Source organism: Lethenteron reissneri, chromosome 22 (assembly GCF_015708825.2).
Source record: "Lethenteron reissneri isolate LAM-NWPU_2019-01 chromosome 22, ASM1570882v1, whole genome shotgun sequence".
Taxonomy (NCBI): Eukaryota; Metazoa; Chordata; class Hyperoartia; order Petromyzontiformes; family Petromyzontidae; genus Lethenteron; species Lethenteron reissneri.
This window is the reverse complement of record NC_083800.1, coordinates 272,432-294,668: the sequence shown is the minus strand read 5'-3', so window position 1 is coordinate 294,668 and position 22,237 is coordinate 272,432. Positions and strand designations below refer to the sequence as shown.

The 22,237-nt window shown below is 55.5% G+C and overlaps 2 protein-coding genes across 2 annotated transcripts in view; both read left to right on the top strand.

Moving 5' to 3' along the window:
- The window catches only part of LOC133345703 (homeobox protein vnd-like), a 42,809-nt gene extending 30,537 nt beyond the window's left edge, over positions 1 to 12,272 (top strand). Inside the window, exons 3-5 of the mRNA XM_061556681.1 lie at positions 10,339 to 10,730; positions 11,479 to 11,946; positions 12,147 to 12,272. Of these exons, the coding sequence (XP_061412665.1) occupies positions 10,339 to 10,730; positions 11,479 to 11,946; positions 12,147 to 12,272 (986 nt within the window). The remainder of the gene's footprint in view (positions 1 to 10,338; positions 10,731 to 11,478; positions 11,947 to 12,146) is intronic.
- The window catches only part of LOC133345441 (uncharacterized), a 33,070-nt gene continuing 22,824 nt past the window's right edge, over positions 11,992 to 22,237 (top strand). Inside the window, exon 1 of the mRNA XM_061556173.1 lies at positions 11,992 to 12,249. The gene's annotated coding sequence lies outside the window, so the exon portion shown is untranslated. The remainder of the gene's footprint in view (positions 12,250 to 22,237) is intronic.

Sequence of the window (22,237 nt, the reverse complement as noted above, 5' to 3'; positions counted from 1 at the left end):
TGGGTGTCTGTGTAATTATATTACTGTCTGTGGAAGTCTGTGCCTGGCTGTGTAAGTCTGTGGGTCTTCATATCAATATTTATATATGGATGTTTATGCTAATCTATGGGTCTCTGAGTAAATCCGTGAGTCTATTTGCAAGTGTGTATGGGTGGCTGTGGCAGGGTATTTATCGATTTCTTTGTAAAGTCTTTGACACGCGTACACACGCACACACGCGAATACACGCACACACACGGACACGCGTACACACAAACGCGTGCACACGCACACACGCGTACACACACGCACACACGCGTACACACGTACACACGCGTACACGCGTGCACGCGCACACGCGCACACACGCGTACACACGCGTACACGCGCACAAAGACAAAGATCCCTCACTATAGCCTTGACAGACTGTTGGGGCAAGTTATGTTAGCGAGCATCTATGACGGCTGGAACGGCACTCAAGGGGGTGGGGTAGCCAACACCACACCCGGCCGCCTTTGTCTCCCTAGTGGCGAAGTTTACACGTAACATAAGGTACTCATTTGAGGCTGAGTCTACCTAGGGGAAGCCCAGGACCGGTTCTGTTAATTGTCACTGGCGTGGGCCGTGATCGGGAATCGAACTCGCATCGCCGGGTTCATCGCGCAGCGCACTAACAGCTACACTACCGCTCCCCACACACACACGCACACACACACGCGCACACGCACACACACGCACACACGCCCACACACACGCACACACACGAATACACACGCACACACAAACACGCGCACACACGCGCACACACACGAATACACACGCACACACGCGCACACGCACACACACGAATACACACACACACGCACATACTGCTATTGATGCACAATTACAATTAGCAATAACACTGCGTGTCAACAACACTGCCAGGCCTTCAGCTGATCTAATATAATCCGCGACGTTTCGGGCAATGGCCCTTCAGAGCACATGCGCCATTTAACTTGGCATACAATTCCCCTCCTCATATCTGTCCCTCTCACGCAGGACACTCAAAGTGTTTGTTGCACATCCCATCAGCCGAGCAGCCTTCCTGATGGGAGCGCAGCATTGCAACAACATTGACTCTACAACACCACTTGTTACCACCAGCACCACCACCAGCACTAGCACTACCACCAGCACCACCACCAGCACCACCACCAGCACCACCACCAGCACCACCACCACCAGCACTACCACCAGGACCACCACCCGCACCACCACCAGCACCACCACCACCAGCACCACCACCACCAGCACCACCACCAGCACCACCACCAGCATCACCACCAGCACCACCAGCAGCACCACCACAACCAGCACCACCACCAGCACCACCACCACCAGCACTACCACCAGTACCACCAGCACCACCACCAGCACCACCACCAGCAGCACCACCAGCACCACCAGCACAACCAGCACCACCACCACCCGCACCACCAGCAGCACCACCAGCACCAGCACCACCAGCACCACCAGCACCACCAGCAGCACCACCAGCACCACCAGCACCACCACCAGCAGCACCAGCAGCACCAGCACCACCACCAGCAGCACCACCAGCACCACCAGCAGCACCAGCACAACCAAAGCCTCGCGTTGGCCCCGTGACGCGGACTCCGCAGCGCCTGATGCGTGTCGCTGTGCGCGGTACATTAGTGTACAGTAGTGTACATCAGTGTACAGTAGTGTACATCAGTGTACAGTAGTGTACATCAGTGTACAGTAGTGTACATCAGTGTAGGGTACGGTAGTGTACATTAGTGTACAGTAGTGTACATCAGTGTACAGTAGTGTACATCAGTGTAGGGTACGGTAGTGTACATTAGTGTACAGTAGTGTACATCAGTGTACAGTAGTGTACATCAGTGTAGGGTACGGTAGTGTACATTAGTGTACAGTAGTGTACATCAGTGTAGGGTATGGTAGTGTACATTAGTGTACAGTAGTGTACATCAGTGTAGGGTACGGTAGTGTACATTAGTGTACAGTAGTGTACATCAGTGTAGGGTACGGTAGTGTACATTAGTGTACAGTAGTGTACATCAGTGTAGGGTACGGTAGTGTACATTAGTGTACAGTAGTGTACATCAGTGTAGGGTATGGTAGTGTACATTAGTGTACAGTAGTGTACATCAGTGTAGGGTACGGTAGTGTACATTAGTGTACAGTAGTGTACATCAGTGTAGGGTACGGTAGTGTACATTAGTGTACAGTAGTGTACGGTGCATTAGTGTAACAGAAATGGATCAGCACAAGCAAAGTCTACATGGACCACTATCACAGCATTGAGAGTGTCTCGTGATTGTGTGTGTGTGATTGTGTGTGTGTGTGTACACAGGGTGATTGTGTGTGTTATTGTATGTGTTATTGTGTGTGTATGATTATGTGTGTGTGATTGTGTGTGTGTGATTGTGTGTGTGTGATTGTGTGTGTGTTATTGTGTGTGTTATTGTGTGTGTGATTGTGTGTGTGTGATTGTGTGTGTGTGATTGTGTGTGTGTGTTATTGTGTGTGTGTGATTGTGTGTGTGTTATTGTGTGTGTGATTGTGTGTGTATATACAGGGTGGGCAATAAGTAACGACCTGATTTGTCTTGCCTATAAATTTTGAAAAATGAATAAAAAACACAAACTCTAAATGATATGAAATTATGTAATCCATGGAGATTCGATACAATTGCGTACGAAAGATAATATCCTGCAAATGACCGCGTGCGTTGGTGAATCCGCGATGCTTTGACGGCATCTCCCATTCCTCTCCGTGTCGATGGGAGCGCGCGAGCACTCGAGGCGGCGTTGATGGTCTCTGGGCTGCGATTCTCGTCCCGGCTGAATCTCGACGTGGACTTAGACGCAAGAACTCTGCACTCGTCTCCGCAGCGACCGTCGCGTGATCCCCGGTCGAGCGGTGCAGCGCTCCTCCTCCTCGTCGATGTTGTTTCGGGGTTCTCATTGGAACTCTCCCTTACCTTGCTCAGTCAAAGTCGGAGATCGACCGCTTCGAGGTCTGCCACCACGACGCTTTGTGACCACCGCGTTGTTCCTGGTTCACGACATCGGGAGATGTTTGCCCGAATGCGCTGCGGGGTCGGAGCCGTGCGGACCGCTCCGTCAACTCGCAGCCTTCGACTTCATTATTTCTGACAAAAAATGTTTTTTACACAAAATACCACTATTTAAAAATCAGGTAGTTACTTATGGCGCACCCTGTATATAAAATATAAACATATATATATCATCTTGGTTCTTTCGGTAAAGTCACGTAGAAGGGAAATAATAAAATAATAAAAATTCAACATAATAAAATAATTCTCACGACGTTTCGGCCACAACGCAAGCAGCCGTCCTCAAGTGAAGAAATATATAAGACAAGAAAAACATCCCTCGTATATAACCTTGAACAGACTGTTGGGGAAAGTGCTGTTAGCGAGCACCTATTAAGGCCGGCACGGCACACAAGAGGGTGAGTGGGTGGCCCACAGGCACGCCCGGCCGTCTTTGTCTCCCCAATGCTGATGTCTAAATATCGCACTAGGTACTCGTCTAAGGCTGAGTCGACCTGGGGAGGCCCATGATCGGTTCAGATAATCGTCATCGGTGTTGGCGATAAGCGGGAATTGAACTCGGGACAGCGGGTTCGTAGCGCAGTGCGCTAACCGCTGCGCCACCACTCCCACAACATACGCACACACACACAAATACATATTAAACAAGTACACACACCCCATATATTTAGTATATATAGGCACGCAAATTATATGGAGTGTGTGTTGGTGTTTGTTGTGTGTGTATATATGTTTACATGTGCGTGAATGTTTTGACACTGTGTAATGAGACGTTGGATGTTGAAACTGGTCCATGTGTACACACACACACTGATGAGGCACTGCATGTCGAAACCGAACGTGTGTTACCGCTCCTGTGTTTGTTCGTGTTGTATCGACACAAGAACTCTTACACACAACGTGAGGTTGAGATAAACGGTATACACAACACGTGTTCAGATAATATATATATACTGTATACACGGGCACAGACACAAACACATGTGCACATACACGTATATACATAATGTATAATATATTAGCATATATATACAGACTGAAATCCACAGATACCGCTATACATAATCAGCATACAGATACACGCAACTATACACTCGCATACATACACACGTACACTCGTGCAGACATCCGTAACTTTCACAAATACATACGCACACACACACACACATGTATACGTAAATGCACACGCACACATACATAATGGTACTCACACACACATCTCAGCCATGTACACAAAGATAGATACATAACAAAGACAAACATCCTCCGCATAGCCTTTAATAGACGACTTGGTGCAAGTGCTGTTAGTGAGTGGCACTTATGCCGGCAGACACACGAAGGAGTGGGTGCCCAACACTATACCCGGCTCCCGTGCTCATGTTTTACACACACCACACCAGATACGCATTTGAGGCTGAGTCGACCTAGCAGAGACCGGTTCAGATAATCGTCACAGGTGTTGGCCGTGAGCGGGAATCGAACGCAGGTGGCCGAGTTTGCAGCGCGCTGTGCTCACCACTGCACCACCGCTCCTCATCATAATAACATGAACACACGCACACACGGAAACACACACACACGTGCACACACGTGCACACACACGTGCACACACGTGCACACACATACACGTGCACACGCTGGTAAAATAATGTCATCTTTAGTCAAGTGTATATGAAGCGTATTAAGTTCGGTTCGTGTGTGATCGCTCCCGGGCGTGGTGCTGGCCACCCACCACCCCCTCGTGCGCCGTGTCGACCCTCATCGGTGCTGCGACTCGCCAACAGCACTTGCCCCTGCAGTCTGTGAAGGCTACACGGGGGATCTTTGTCTGTGGTGTACTCCTGTGCCGCAGTAGAGTCGAGTCGCCATTCGCGTGCGTCGCGAGCTGCGAGCGCGACACATATCTGGGCCTCCTTTAGGCCGACTCAGCCTAAAATGGGTAGGTACTTAAATGGGCACCTGATGTGGTGTGTAAACATCAGCAGCGGGGAGAGACAAAGACGGCCTGGCGTGCCGGCCTTCGTTGGTGCGGCTCGCTCACGGCGCGCGCCCCAACAGTCCCGTCGAGACGTCGGCGGCAACCCGTGAGTAAGTGAGTAAGTGAAACTCTCTTGTCTGTGACACCTTCGGTCGCGCTGTTTGCTGCGAGCCGCTTTGGCGGTCCGGGCCTTTTGAGCCTGTGCTCAAATAGCCATTATTTAACATTTATATGAATAATAGTTGTTATTTAACACATATATTAATAACCATTATTTAACACATATATATAAATAATAACCATTATTTTACACACATATATTAATACTAACCATTATTTTACATATATAATAACCATTATTTAACACATATATTAATACTAACCATTATTTAACACATATATAAATAATAACTATTATTTAACATGTATATAACAACTATGATTTAAGGCTATACGGGGGATCTTTGTTTTTTGTTGTTGTTGGTGTTGTTTGACCACGGTGAGTGGTGCACGAGGTGCCACAGTCACTCCGGGAAGGACGCCCTGTGACTGATTGGGGGTGACTGTAGACATGAACCAGCCATGGCATTACGCGTGCAGTTGAACACGCGTGATTAAGCACTCACATGCGCCTGTTAAGTAAATGTTGACAGACGTTATGAGCAAGAAAACAGTGCGCAAGCATGCGTCTATTATTATTATTATTATAAATTAATGTTGTGCAAGAATAAGCTGACGTCAGTCCACTCAGACGATTATTAAAGGTATCGGCCACCTGTCGTCGAGCTCGTTATTTAGGTCGGAATAGTGACGCGCACGTGCGCGCGCCTGCACACGTGCGTGGGGAGCGGTGGCGCAGCGGTTAGCGCGCCACGCTACGAACCCAGCGACCCGAGTCTGATTAGCGCTTACGGCCACCAGTGACTATTATCTGACCCGGTCCTGGGCCCCCCTTAGGTCGACTCGGCCTCAAATGAGTACCTGGTGTAGTGTGTAAACAACGCCACCGGCATTCACAGGTGCCACTCGCTAACACAACTGGAAGGCGATAGAGGATTGTGTGTGAGTGCCTCGATGCGGGGAGCGGTGGTGTAGTGGTTAGCGCACTGCCCTGCACTACCAAACCGGCGACCCTAAGTTCGATTACCGTCCACGGCCAACATCAGTGGCTCGTGATATCTGAACCGGTCCTGGGTCTCCTCTATGTCGACTCAGCCTTAAGAATGTACTGAGAGAGCCGTGTAATCCATCGGCGCCGGGGAGACGAGGCCGGGGCCTCAACAGGCGCTCGCGACGCCGCCCTCGGGTCGCCAGTCCGCGCGCAGCTCCGTGGAGCTCGCGACGCCGCCCGGCCCCGAGATCGCCCCCCCCCCCCGGGGTGCCCCCCCCCCCCCCCCGAGCTGTGGGATCGGATGTCTCGAATCGTTGGAGTTGGAGTGTGTCGGTGTGAGTGTGTCGGTGTGAGTGTGTCGGTGTGAGTGTGTCGGTGTGAGTGTGTCGGTGTGAGTCTGTCTGTGTGAGTGTGTCTGTGTGAGTCTGCGTGACGCAAGAGGCTCTGCGTTCGGTGCGGCGCCTTGCGACCTCCGGCTGAGAGGCGCTCTCGAAGTAGAAATCATGATCATCATCAGTGTGTGTGTGTGCTACACAGAGTGTGTGTGTGTGTGTGCTCCACAGAGTGTGTGCGTGTGTGCTCTACAGAGTGTGTGTGTGTGCTACACAGAGTGTGTGTGTGTGTGCTCCACAGAGTGTGTGTGTGTGTGCTACACAGAGTGTGTGTGTGTGCTCTATAGAGTGTGTGTGTGTGCTACACAGAGTGTGTGTGTGTGTGCTACACAGAGTGTGTGTGTGTGTGCTACAGAGTGTGTGTGTGTGTGCTCCACAGAGTGTGTGTGTGTGTGCTACACAGAGTGTGTGTGTGTGTGTGCTCCACATAGTGTGTGTGTGTGTGTGCTCCACAGAGTGTATGTGTGTGTGCTCCACAAAGTGTGTGTGTGTGCTCCACAGAGTGTGTGTGTGTGCTCCACAGAGTGTGTGTGTGCTCCACAGAGTGTGTGTGTGTGCTCCACAGAGTGTGTGTGTGTGTGCTACACAGAGTGTGTGTGTGTGTGCTCCACAGAGTGTGTGTGTGTGCTCCACAGAGTGTGTGTGTGTGCTACACAGAGTGTGTGTGTGTGCTCTACAGAGTGTGTGTGTGTGCTCTACAGAGTGTGTGTGTGTGTGTGCTCCACAGAGTGTGTGTGTGTGTGTGTGCTCTACAGAGTGTGTGTGCTCTACAGAGTGTGTGTGTGTGCTCTACAGAGTGTGTGTGTGCTCTACAGAGTGTGTGTGTGCTCTACAGAGTGTGTGTGTGTGCTCTACAGAGTGTGTGTGTGTGCTCTACAGAGTGTGTGTGTGTGTGTGCTCTACAGAGTGTGTGTGTGTGTGCTCTACAGAGTGTGTGTGTGTGCTCCACAGAGTGTGTGTGTGTGCTCCACAGAGTGTGTGTGTGTGTGCTACACAGAGTGTGTGTGTGCTCCACAGAGTGTGTGTGTGTGCTCCACAGAGTGTGTGTGTGTGCTACACAGAGTGTGTGTGTGTGCTCTACAGAGTGTGTGTGTGTGCTCTACAGAGTGTGTGTGTGTGTGCTCTACAGAGTGTGTGTGTGCTCTGCAGAGTGTGTGTGCTCTACAGAGTGTGTGTGTGTGCTCTACAGAGTGTGTGTGTGCTCTACAGAGTGTGTGTGTGCTCTACAGAGTGTGTGTGTGTGCTCTACAGAGTGTGTGTGTGTGCTCTACAGAGTGTGTGTGTGTGTGTGTGTGCTCTACAGAGTGTGTGTGTGTGTGCTCTACAGAGTGTGTGTGTGTGCTCTATGGAGTGTGTGTGTGTGCTCCACAGAGTGTGTGTGTGTGCTCTACAGAGTGTGTGTGTGCTCTACAGAGTGTGTGTGTGTGTGCTACACAGAGTGTGTGTGTGCTCCACAGAGTGTGTGTGTGTGCTCTACAGAGTGTGTGTGTGCTCTATAGAGTGTGTGTGTGTGTGCTACACAGAGTGTGTGTGTGCTCTACAGAGTGTGTGTGCTCTACAGAGTGTGTGTGTGTGCTCTACAGAGTGTGTGTGTGTGTGTGCTCCACAGAGTGTGTGTGTGTGCTCTACAGAGTGTGTGTGTGTGCTCCACAGAGTGTGTGTGCTCCGTCGCCTGGTGTGTGCGGTTGCTTTCCCTTCGGGGATTCTCGGCACGTAACGCACGCGGCCAGCAACAATCAGCGCGAGCAATGGCTGTAATAGCCCAGAGCGTAACGCGGGGTGCATGGTGTTAAGTATCGATAATAATTATCGCCGCAGCTATTTACCCATTCAATTAGCACTCTGCTGAATGTGTTCCCGGAGTCGTGGTTGCGAGTACGGTATTTGACATGATTCTGACTCTGCGTTGGCAGGGCAAGGCAGTATTGATTCAGCTAATGCTTGTTACGTCATTATCGCACGATGCTACTGCTGTTTTGGCAGTGAAACACAAACAGCAACAACAACAACAACAACGTAACGCCTCTCTGTTCAACAACAGAACACCGTGCAGTGGCTATGAATAAGGGCCATTGCCCGAAACGTCGACTGTTGTCTTCCCCTGAAGGCCGCACGTAGTTGCGATGTAACGGATGTTCAGTCAACCCTCGCGAGACGCCGCATGAGACGCCGTAGTCGTCGATGCGTTCCTCAACAGTGAGAACGCGTTCAGCGAGAACGCGTAAAGCGAGGCGTTGCCGGGCACTCTGAGCAGGTGCCCCCCCGTGCAGGTGCACTGCGCATGCGCACTGAGCAGGTGCACCTGCGCAGGTGCACTGAGCAGGTGCACTGCGCATGCGCACTGGGCACCGCGCCTGCTGTCGCTGGTGTCGCTGCGCTCGCCCTGTTGGGGCTCGGGGTGACCGGGTCGAGGCAGTACAGCAAATCGCACAAATGATACAACGGCAAAACATTGACCAATCGAGTACAAGCACGATGTGAAGCGGCACCCGATATCGCGATAATCGTCTCATCGTGACGTCACATCGCGATATCCGTGCTGGTCTCCCGTGCACAGCCCGGCAGTGCCGGTGGTGGCAATTCCACATTCCTATGGTGAGGGCGGCGAGTCGATACATAGGACAACAACCACTCTTGATCTGCCCCACAAAGTGGTTCTTGTGTACACACACACACACGCGTGTATACACACACACGCGTGTACACACACACACACACGTGTACACACACACACACACGTGTACACACACACACTCTTGTACACACACACGTGTACACAAAGATCCCCCGTATAGCCTTAACAGACTCTAGGGGCAAGTGCTGTTAGCGAGCACCTATGAAGGTCGAAACGTCACACGAGAAGGTGGGTAGCCAGCAGCACGCCCAGCCGCCTTTGTCTCCCCAGTGGCGATGTTTACACATCGCACCGGGTACTTATTTGAGGCTGAGGCTAAGTCGACCTAGGGGAGGCCCAGAACCGGTTCAGATAATCGTCACTGGTGTTGGCCGTGAGTGGAAATGGAACCTGGGTCACCGGGTTCATAGCGCAGTGTAGCGCTAACCGCTACACCACCGCACACACACACACATGCACACACACACACACATGCACACACACGCGCACACGCACACACACGCACACACACATGCACACACACGCACACACACACACATGCACACACACGCGCACACACACGCGCACACACACACACATGCACACACACACACATGCACACACACACGCACACACACGCGCACACTAATGCCCTAAGCGATGTGCGGGGTCGCCCTTGTCACGACGCGAGATTTTCTCGTCTTGCCCCCCCTCCCCCCGGCCCCCTGATCCCCCCCCCCCCCCCCCGTGTTTATTTGACTTCGCGTTCGCGCCTCACGAGGTCGGATCAACACGGCGCTCCGTGTCCGTGTGTGAGTGTGTATGTTGAGTACCTGGTGAGGTGTATAAACATCGCCACTGGGGAGACAAATGCGGTCGGGCGTGCTGCTGGCCACCCACCCCCTCGTGTGCCGTTCCGGCCTAAATAGGTGCTCGCTAACAGCACTTGCCTCAGCAGTCTGTTAAGGCTACACGGGGGATCTTTGTCTTTTGGAGCGGTAGTGCAGCGGTTAGCGCCCCTCGCTACGAGCCCGGCGACCCAAATTCGATTCCCACTCCCAGTCAACACCGGTGGTGATTATCTGAACCGGTCCTCGGTTTCCCCTAGGTCGACTCAACCTCAAATGTCTCTCCCCCCCCCCGCGCGCTTGTGCCCAGTGACCCCCTGCGTGCTAGCGGACCCCGTCTCCGCCAGCCTCGCGAAGCCCCCCGCGGCGGGGGGGGAGCGGAGTCCCTGCGCCGAGTCGGGGGTGGGGGCGCACGAGCCGGCCACCGCCGCCACCCTCGGCACGACCGCCACCAACAACAACAACAACGCCACCAACAACAACAACGCCGCCGCCACTGCGGCGGCCACCGCCACCTCGTCGTCCTCCTCCTCGTCATCCGCCTCGTCGCTGGGAGCGCGGCCGCGTCAGCGCCGCAAGCCGCGGGTGCTCTTCTCGCAGGCGCAGGTGTTCGAGCTGGAGCGGCGCTTCAAGCAGCAGCGCTACCTCTCGGCGCCCGAGCGCGAGCACCTCGCCTCACTCCTCAAGCTCACCTCCACGCAGGTGAGCGGGGGGGGGGGGGGAGATTTACCTCCATGCAGGTGAGCGGGGAGGGGGGAGGGATTCACCTCCACGCAGGTGAGCGGGGGGGGGGATTCACCTCCACGCAGGTGAGCGGGGGGGGGGAGGGATTCAGCTCCCCGCAGGTGAGCGGGGGGGGGTAGGGATTCACCTCCACGCAGGTGAGCGGGGGGGGGTAGGGATTCACCTCCACGCAGGTGAGCGGGGGGGGTAGGGATTCAGCTCCACGCAGGTGAGCGGGGGGGGGGTAGGGATTCACCTCCACGCAGGTGAGCGGGGGGGGTAGGGATTCAGCTCCACGCAGGTGAGCGGGGGGGGGGGGATTCACCTCCACGCAGGTGAGCGGGGCAAGGGGCGGGGTCAAATCAGGAAGGGGTGGGGCCTATAGAGGAAGGGTCGGGGCCTGTAGAAGTTCAACTTGGGTGTTGAGTTGAGGTCATAGCAGCATAGAATGGGAACGTGCCGCGGATGCAGCCACAGGAGTCCTGAGCGGTCCCCGTTCACGATCGCGTCACCTCTCCACACACGGTGGTCGTACAATCCCCTTGGTCATCCAATTAACCCACTCAGCCACCCACTGACCCACCCACTCAGCCACCCACTCACCCACCCACTCAGCCACCCACTCAGCCACCCACTCACTCACCCACCCACTCACCCACCCACTCACCCACCCACCCACTCACCCACCCACTCAGCCACCCGTGTATGTTTTCCCGCCCCCCTCCAGGTGAAGATTTGGTTTCAGAATCGACGCTACAAGTGCAAGCGCCAGAGGCAGGACCGCAGCCTGGAGCTGCACCAGTGCGGCCCGTTGCCCCCGCGCCGCGTGGCCGTGCCTGTGCTCGTGAGGGACGGGAGGCCCTGCCTGCCCGCGGGGGGGTCCCAGCACGGGGGGGCGGCCGCGGCGGCGGCGGCCGCGGCGGCCGCGGCGGCGGCGGCGGCCGCGGCGTACAACGCGACCTCCGTGTCGTCCCCCCCCTACGGGGCCTACCACAGCTCCTACGGCGGCTTCTCCTGCGGGGGCTTCTCCCCGGGGCCGGCCCCCCACCACGGGGGGTACGGGGGGGCCGGGGTCGCGGCGGCCTACGGGACCCCCTCCGCCATGAACACGGCCGCGTTCATGAACGTGAATCTGCAGAGCCTCATGAACGGCGGCGGGGGGGCGGCCGCGGGGGTCGCCGGGGCCACGGGGATGGTCGGAGGGGTGGGGGGGGTGGGGGGCATGGGGGCGGGCGGAGGGGGGGCGGCGGTGGGGGCTCAATCCCCCGGGCTGCAGGGCGCCCTGCACGGAATCCGCGCGTGGTGACGGTGACGATGATGGGAGCGGTGAATGAAGAACGAACTCGAGATCGATCGAGCGGACGGACGGTCTTTGCGGACCAACTTGCGGCGCAGGGGGGCGCTGACGTCATCTCCACGCTCGATCCGCTGCTGGCTGAAGCGCAGGAACCCAACTCGTGGAACCCGTGGTGTGCCGTCGATGAGTTTGGCGCGCGCGGTGAGCGGGAGGCGAGGTGGTGAGCGGGAGACAAGGTGGTGAGTGGGTGGTGAGCGGGTGGTGAGCGGGAGGCGAGGTGGTGAGTGGGTGGTGAGCGGGAGGCGAGGTGGTGAGCGGGTGGTGAGCGGGAGGCGAGGTGGTGAGCGGGTGGTGAGGTGGTGAGCGGGTGGTGAGGTGGTGAGCGAGTCCCCTGGGGACTGCACCCATCTACTCACAACGGCACCTGTGCTGTTGTTGTTGCTGTGTTGTTATAATTATTATATTAATATTGTTTGTTGTTGCTGTTGTTATTATATGATGGCGACATACACAGTCGCTATCATTTTATATATGCATTATATATACACAGTATATAAGCGCGTGTGGGTGTGTGTAGCCTTGACAGCAGGGCGGCTCCTGTGTTGTCCGTGTCGCCCGCTGTGGGGGGTGGAGGGGCGGGCTCGCGTAGTCCACCTCACGACCTTTGGGCGGGCTCGCGTAGTCCACCTCACGACCTTTGGGCGGGGGGGGGGGGGCGTGGGGTGCATCGTATCAGAATGTATCAGTTATCTTTATTTTAAAAATTAACAAACTCTCTTCCTGTTTATGTCGTGAATTCAATCAAAGCATGCAAGAGTGGTGGCGATGTTACTGGAGGTGATGTTGGTGCTGGCGATGTTGGTGATGGTGGTGGTGATGTTGGTGGTGGTGGTGATGGTGGTGGTGATGTTGGTGGTGGTGGTGATGTTGGTGGTGGTGATGTTGGTGGTATTTTCTGTCCGTCTGCTACAGCAGAGGTGTAGGGCATTACAACAAGACCTACATCTCTGCTTTATTGACCTGGTCAAGGCCTACGATACCATCAGTAGACCTGGGCTCTGGGTTGTTCTTCGTGCTTTCAGAGTCACTGACCCTCTGCTCACAATCATTAAAGACCTTCATGATGGTGAGCGGGCCCGGGTAAAACTACGTGGCCGGGAGTCAGAGCCATTCCCTGTACACCTTGGGGTGCGACAGGGTTGTCCTCTGGCTCCCACATTATTTAGCATCGATTTTGACCACGTATTTCGTGAAGCCTTCAATAGCTGTACCGGGGGAATTTCCATTTGGTACAGATATAATAGGAGGCTGATAGATGCCCGGGTGCGATCAAGGGATGGCTCCCTATTGGTCAACCACGTCATGTATGCCGATGATTTGGTAATAGCTGCTCATTCAGAGGAGGAGTTGGAGACACTGCTGCTGAGACTGGAGCGTGCCACTAAGAGGTGAGGCCTTACCATCAGCCCCACCAAAACTAAGCACCTGTCTGGGTATTTTGTACCAACGGACACTCCACCCCCACAACTCCAAATCGGTGATGGGGCAGTTGTGGAGAGAGTGGAGAGTTTACCATACCTGGGCAGTGTGCTTATGACCGGCTCCGGTTTGACAGCAGAGGTCTCACTCCGAATCAGTCGAGCGGCAATATATTTTCATCGGTTGCATAACGCTGTGTGGAAGCTACCTGGTCTGTCGCTCCGCACGAAGCTTCAGGTCTTCTCGGCCACAGTCATTCCCTCCCTTCTCTACGCTTGCGAAATGTGGACCCCCCCTAATGGAGCATCGTCGCCGGTTAGAAACATTTAGGCTGTCCTGCCTACGATCCATCCTGGGTTTAACCAGGTTGGATTGTGTGAGGAGCTTACAAATCCTTGAAAGATCTGGGCAAAGTCCATTCGGTGAGCTCCTCCGGCAGGCAAGGCTGCGTTGGCTGGGTCATGTAGACCGCATGCCCAGCCACCGCATGCCTAAACAACTTTTGTTCGGCCGGATCGAGGGGGCTAAACGGGCGCGGCACGGGCTAGAGAAGAGATGGAGTGATGTGGTACAGGAGGACGTGGAGCTGAGTGGACTTGCCGATGACTGGTACCAGCGGTGTCAAGTTTGGCCTCTGTGGAGGAGGCTCGTGAAGGGCGCTACTGGGCAGTTGGAGGCAGTCGCCCTCCAACAACAACGGAGGGCGGAAGAGCGATGCTCACAAGAACGAGCGGAGCGCCGGGTGGCTAAAGCACAGCAAGTTGGCACAGTAGGGGGTACATGTGGTGCATCAGCCAGTCATCTCGGTCATCTCAGTCAGTCGACCCGTGGCACCTGGGTCTGCCCCGTGACCTCCTGCCAGCGGGCGTTCGACACTTCACGTGGCTTCAAGGTGCACATGGACTGGCACAAGCCTCGTGGTGACGTCACCGCCACTTAGTGGCGAATGGCGGTTGTTGTTGATGTTGGTGGTGATGAGACGCTCTTTGCGCCACCTCAGCCCTCTTGACTCTGCCGAGCAGCAGCAACAACCCTGGCGAGCCACGGAGCAGAGTCACTCCCATCAATCTTCCTCCACCAGCCCCACCACAACCCCACCAGCCCCACCACAACCCTACCAGCCCCACCACAACCCCACCAGCCCCACCACAACCCTACCAGCCCCACCACAACCCCACCACAACCCCACCAGCCCCACCACAACCCCACCAGGCCCACCACAACCCCACCAGGCCCACCACAACCCCACCAGCCCCACCACAACCCCACCAGCCCCACCACAACCCTACCAGCCCCACCACAACCCCACCACAACCCCACCAGCCCCACCACAACCCCACCAGGCCCACCACAACCCCACCAGCCCCACCACAACCCCACCAGCCCCACCACAACCCCACCACAACCCCACCAGCCCCACCACAACCCCACCAGCCTCACCACAATCCCACCAGCCCCACCACAACCCCACCAGCCCCACCACAACCCTACCAGGCCCCACCACAGCCTCACCACAACCCCACTAGCCCCACCACAACCCCACCAGCCCCACCACAATCCCACCAGCCCCACCACAACCCCACCAGCCCCACCACAACCCCACCAGCCCCACCACAACCCTACCAGCCTCACCAAAACCCTACCAGGCCCCACCACAGCCCCACCACAACCCCACCAGCCCCACCACAACCCCACCAGCCCCACCACAACCCCATCAGCCCCACCACAACCCCACCAGCCCCACCACCACCCTACCAAACCCCACCACAACCCCACCACAACCTCACCAGCCCACACCACAACCCCACCAGCCCCACCAGCCCCACCACAACCCCACCAGCCCCACCACAACCCCACCAGCCCCTCCACAACCCTATCAGCCCCCACCACAACCCCACCAAGCCCCACCACAACCTCACCACAACCTCACCAGCTCACACCACAACCCCACCACAACCCCACCAGCCCCACCAGGCCCCACCACAACCCCACCAGCCCCCACCACAACCCCACCACAACCCCACCAGCCCCACCAGGCCCCACCACAGCCCCTCCACAACAACCCCTCCAGGTTTGTTCACGCGGGCCTCTATTCAGCAGTGGGTAGAGAATGTGTGATGTGTGGGTGTGTACTCAGTGTGGTGTGTGTACTGTGTGTGTTGTGTACTCTGTGTGTGTAGTGTGTGTACTGTGTGTGTACTGTGTGTGTGTTGTTTGCACTGTGTGTAGTGTGTGTAATGTGTGTGTACTGTGTGTGTGTTGTTTGTACTGTGTGGTGTGCCCTGTGTACTTTGTGTGTGTACTCTGTGGTGTGTAGTCTGTGTGTCCTGTGTGTGTGTTGTGTACTTTGTGTGTGTACTCTGTGGTGTGTACTCTGTGGTGTGTACTCTGTGGTGTGTAGTCGATGTGTCTCCTGTGTGTGTGTTGTGTAGTCTGTGTGTGTACTGTGTGTGGTGTGTGCTATATTTGTGTACTGTGCATGTGAACACAAAAGACAAAGATTCCCCATGTAGCCCACATAGGCTGTTTTGGGCAAGCACAGTGAACGAACAGCGGCAGCGACCTTCTCAATGCGAGTACTATTAAATACCCATCACTACCATCATCATCACCATCATCACCATCATCACTATCACCATCACCATCATCACCATCATCACTATCACCATCATCACTATCACCATCATCATCACCACCATCATCACTGTCACCATCATCACTACCATCATCATCACCACCATCATCATCACTATCACCATCATCACTATCACCATCATCACTATCCCCATCATCACCATCATCACTACCATCATCATCACTACCATCATCACCCCCATCATCACCCCCATCATCACTACCATTATCATCACCATCATCATCACCACCAAAGGTCCCCGTGTAGCATTCACAGACTGTCGGGGCAAGTGCTGTTAGCGAGCAGCTATTCAGGCCGGCACGGCACACGAAGCATCGGGGTAGGAGGCTGGGTGTGGGCTGGGTGTGGGCTGGGTGTGCACAGGACTACACCCAGCCGTCTTTGTCTCTCCCCCGTGCTCACCACCATCACCACCATCACGACGATGACGATGGTGCTGATGGCGATAGACGAGAGGCGGTGACGCGGCCTCCTCGCTCACCGGGGAGCGGCGCCGCCTTTGAAGCGCGCCCCGAGCCTCGCGTAAATCACCGCGGCCGGGGCGGATGTCATTAATTACTGGGGGGGGCGAGGGGGGGCTCCTTCACTCACAACGCAATAATTATCAGGGTCGTTAAAATCAGGGGTTAGAGGATTTTTTAAAACAGTTTTTGCGTTACCAGTAACCGCATGGAAAAACCGGTTCGCGGCTCAAGTCGAAATGTCTGTGGGCGCGCTGACGACGACCGGGTTGGTGGCGCGGCGAGGCAGGCGGCGATCGCGGAGTGTCCGCCGCCTCCACTCGACCTCCCGGCGCGGCAGGCGAAGCGGCGACCCTCGTGCGAGTTTCCCTTCGCGACTCGCGCCCGAGGGGCACGCGCGGTGGGGTCACGTGTGGGGTCACGTGTGGGGGGCACGCGCGGTGGGGTCACGTGTGGGGGGCACGCGCGGTGGGGTCACGTGTGGGGTCACGTGTGGGGGGCACGCGCGGTGGGGTCACGTGTGGGGGGCACGCGCGGTGGGGTCACGTGTGGGGGGCACGCGCCTACGCGCGATGGGGTCACGTGTGGGGGCACGTGCCTCCACGCGGCTTCTTTGCGTGGAGTAGCAGGCCAAGTACAACCTCGCCAGCTCAGCTACATGGGGCTGCGTGATATCCTGCACACCGCCTGTGTGTGCATGGCAGCGCGCAGGGCAGACACGGGCGGTGGGGCGAAGTGATGGACACGTCACTTCGTCGTGGATTGCTCGGTGACAGCACTTCCCCAACAACCTGAGTCGGCTACCTGGGGGCGTTTGTGAATTCACGGCTACCCTGCCGCTCGGCTCGTGGACTGGAGTTGGTGACACGCGACTCGTAACCCACAGCCATCGAGACGTGTGGACTGGATGTGGTGTGCCGGGATCGCCGACCCGGACAGGCCCGGCTGAAATGAAGTCCTGCGCGTGTGTGTTTTTGTCTGTGTGTGTGTATCTGTATGTGTGGGTCTGTGTGTGTTTTTGTCTGTGTGTGTTTCTGTCTGTGTGAGTGTCTGTCTGTGTGTCCGTATCTGTCTGTGTGTGTGTCTGTGTGTATTTCTGTGTGTCTGTGTGTTTGTGTGTGTTTTTGTGTGCGTGTGTGTGTCTGTATGTATTTCTGTGTATGTGTCTGTGTGTGTGCCTGTGTGTGTTTGTATCGTGACCCCGTATCGCTGACGAATGTCTAAACGGGTCCTGGACCTCCCCTACGTCGACTCAGCATGTAATGAGTAGCTGGTGTAATCGATGTGCTTGCCCCAACAGTCGGTTAAGGCTATACGGGGGATATTTGTATTTTTCTATATATGACCGTATGTTTGAAGATACCACTGTGAATGAGTGTTTATATGAGTGTGTGTGTGTGTATCTGTGTGATATGTGACTGTGTGTTTGTGTGAAAGCTGCCTACCCCTGTGCACGCATTGACCCACATACGGAAATGCTCTATTTCAATATTCACTGCTGGTACGTGTGTGTGACTGTGTGTGTGTACTGTAGTTGAGCGGTGAGCGCTACGCTGCGCTATGAACCCGGCGACCTGGGTTCGATTCCCGCTCACGGCCACGACCAGTGACGACTATCTGAACCGGTCCTGGGCCTCCCCTAGGCCGACTCGGCCCCAAATGAGTACCCGGTGTGGTGTGTAAACATCGCCACTGGGGAGACAAAGGCGGTCGGGCGTGGTGCTGGTTACTCACCCCCTCGTGTACCGTTCCGGCCTTTATAGGTGCTCGCTAACAGCACTTGCCCCTACAGTCTGTTAAGGCTATACGGGGGATCTTTGTCACTGATAGAACCGGGTACACATCATGAAGTGTGGGTACTCCCACCGCTACCAAGACGTCTGGGCAGCGTGGAAGAGTAGGCCAACTATCTCCCCTCGAAGCGCTCTCTAGAGCTCCCTCCCTTCCGCTAGCAGTGTCGTGTGCTGGGAATTGCAGGGCTGTGCCTCTCGCAGTGCATCAATATTGACTCTCCGATGCGCAAACGACGCAGGCGCAACCGTAGAGACGCGCTCAGTTCGCGACAACGCGTGTGTGTCCGTGTGTGTGTCCGTGTGTGTGTCCGTGTGTACATATCCACGTGTGTGTGTCCGTGTGTGTGTCCGTGTGTACATATCCACGTGTGTGTGTCCGCGTGTGTGTCCGTGTGTACATATCCACGTGTGTGTCTGTAGCTGTGTGTCCGTGTGTACATATCCACGTGTGTGTGTGTCTGTGTATGGATATGTGTGTGTGTATATTTATGTGTCTGTGTGTGCATCTATACATAGGGTTGTGTGTGTTTACCTGTTTCGGGCACTGGCGGAGCCAGTCGGGGTGGGGTGGCACGTGCCCGATCGAAATCCCTAATTTCGATCGGATCATGTGAATTTAAATCCTTAATTTCGATCGGATCATTGGGGTTTATTAGTAATAAATCGGCATTTTGCGACCCCCACTGTGTAGCATATTATTATGTGCTAGGGACTCTACGAGATGATAGGACAATAGTCTGAGTCCATAATTGGCGATAAGTAACGGCAAAGCGGTTATAAGTGACTCACAGAATTGTGCGCAGTTGCGTATACAGCACACGACTTCCCTGAAGGCATCAACCCCTTCAGCGAGTGCGATGCCGATCACACGACGCGCTTCGAATTCGACCCTCGATCTATAACTGCGCCTTCGCCGCACACGCGTCGAATAAAAAGCAAGGGACAACTCCTTACTTACTAACAACTCCTTACTCACTAACTCCTTACTTACTAACAACTCCTTACTTACTAACAACTCCTTATTCACTAACAACTCCTTACTTACTAACAACTCCATACTTACTCACAACTCCTCACTTACTCACAACTCCTTACTTACTAACAGCTCCTTGCTTACTAACAACTCCATACTTACTAACAACTCCTTGCTTACTCACAACTTCTTACTTACTAACAGCTCCTTGCTTACTAACAAGTCCTTACTTACTCACAACTCCTCTATCATTTTTCATTGCTGGAGGGGTTGCCCCCCCCCTACCTGAAAATCCTGGCTCCGCCATTCCATTGGTTGGGGGGGGGGGGGGTGTTTGTGTGTTTGTGTGTGTTTGTGTGTGTGTGTTTGTGTGTTTGTGTGTATGTGTGTGTTTGTGTGTGTTTGTTTGTGTGTTTGTGTGTGTATGTGTGTGTCTGTGTGTGTTTGTGTGTGTATGTATGTGTGTTTGTGTGTTTGTGTGTATATGTGTGTTTGTGTGTGTATGTGTGTGTTTGTTTGTGTGTTTGTGTGTGTATGTTTGTGTGTGTGTATGTGTGTGTGTATGTGTGTGCTTGTGTTTGTGTGTGTGTGTTTGTGTGTGTTTGTGTGTGTTTGTGTGTTTGTGTGTGTTTGTGTGTGTGTGTTTGTGTGTGTGTGTTTGTGTATGTGTGTATGTGTGTGTATGTATGTGTGTGTTTGTGTTCTGTGCTCACGTGCGCCTCGATGTGATTGTGTACGTGGGGAGCGCTACGAACCCGGCGACCCGAGTTCGATTCCCGCTCACGGCCCCCACTAGTGACGATTATCTGAACCAGTTAGGGGCCTCTCCTAGGTCGACTCAGCCTTCAATTAGTTCTTGGCGCGACGTGTAAACATCGCCACTGGGGAGACAAAGGCGGACGGGCGTGGTGCTGGCCACCCACCCCCTCGTGTGCCGTGCCAGCCTTGTATGTATGTTAGTATGTTTGTTCAACTTCTTTCGCACCGTACGTAGCTAACCGTTCTAATCGGAGGTGCTCCCGAACAGCACTTGCCCCCCATAGTCTGCTAAGGCTATTGGGGGGAACTTTGTCTTTGTCTGTGTGTGTGTGGGTCTCTGCGTGTCTCTGTGTGTGCTCGATACAATGGGGTTGCTAGTATACATACCTCTAGACTATCTCTGTGTGTGTGTACTGTGGACTGTGCTGCGAGTATAAATATTTACGCGGCGTCTCGGCGCGAACGCCGTGTCCACCACCGCCGTGTAAACGCGCCGGGCTCCGCGTAAACCGCTCCACCCCCCCCCCCCAAGTCCCCCGTGTAATGATAATTAATTAGTGTTGCCATTAAAGTGCTCTTCTCCAATTACACGCGTGTCGCGCCTGTTTGAACGGCTGTGGCACTCACTGCTCACTCACTCGCTCACCCGCTCGCCCACTCCTCACTCGCTCACTCACCCACCCACTCCTCACTCACTCGCCCACTCGCCCACTCCTCACTCGCCCACTCCTCACTCACTCACTCACCCACTCCTCACTCGCCCACTCGCCCACTCCTCACTCGCCCACTCCTCACTCACTCACCCACTCCTCACTCACTCGCCCACTCACTCGCCCACTCCTCACTCGCCCACTCGCCCACTCCTCACTCACTCGCCCACTACTCACTCACTCACTCGCCCACTCCTCACTCACTCGCCCACTCGCTCACTCCCCACTCGCCCACTCGCCCACCCAGCCGTGTGGTCACAGCCGCACATTGATTGCTCGGCTGAGCCCCGCTGACGCATTTGGTGCTCAGAGTCGCACCCATGCCGAGCCATGGCGGGGGTTGAGTCTATCCATAGGGCTTCCACACAAAGTGGTACTCGTTTTATCGACCCGCCACGCAATTCCTCTCCGATTGCTGCGAGTCGCTCGCCCCAATGTGGAGCCTCCTCCGCCCTCATCGCCCTCCCGCTCATCCCCAGTCGGCGCTCCGCGGTGACCCCACGCAGCTCCGCGGTGGTGGACGAGACGCGAGACGGAGCCGTCGTCTGGCGAGAAGGTCACGAGTTCAAATCCCGGTCGACTCGGCTCATCATCCCCTCCTCCTCCTCACACGCTGGGTGGTCGATAAAATTGAGTACGTACTCCTTGATGGGGGGGAGGGGGAGTTCACGACGGTTGTCATCTGGGATAGACTCGCCATAGCAATGTGGAATGCCCTTCCCTGGCACTGCAGGCCTGTGAACAGGAGGGCACTACGCGGTGTCTGAATGCTCATCTGAGCCGCAGGCCATCGCGACGACTTCCCGACTGAGCACGCGGCTCGAGCTGCCGCCACAGGCGCGCCCCGTGCCGGGCCGCGGTCTCTCCCAGCGGCAGCGGCGGCAGCGGAGACGTCGCCCCTCCCGGGAGGCGGACAGCGCCGCTCGGCAGGGCCCCGCCACTCGCAGAGGCCTCCCCGGCGCCCGCGCGTGGGGTCGTGGCCACGACCACAGCGCGCCCGCGCGCACGGTGAATGCAACCCATCGTGGGGGTGTCTCCTGTCACTCGCAGGAACGGGGCATCTCGACGTTTCGGCTGACGGGCCTTCTGCAGGGAATACTGAGGTCAACAGATGGAGGGAGAGAGTCTCAAGCAGTATTTCGAGATGGGTGGGTTTGGGTCACGATGTGCGTGTTGCTGAACTTCGTTCGCACCGTACGTAGCCAAGCGTGCTAATCGGGGGTGCGGCGGAAGGACACCGAGAAATGATGTTCGTGGCTCGGCCTCAGCATTCCCACGGCGGGGCCAGGTCCACTCTGTGGTGAAAGCGCGCCGCGTGATTGAGCGCGGGCCGAGCGAGCGGGGGGACGCGAGGAAAC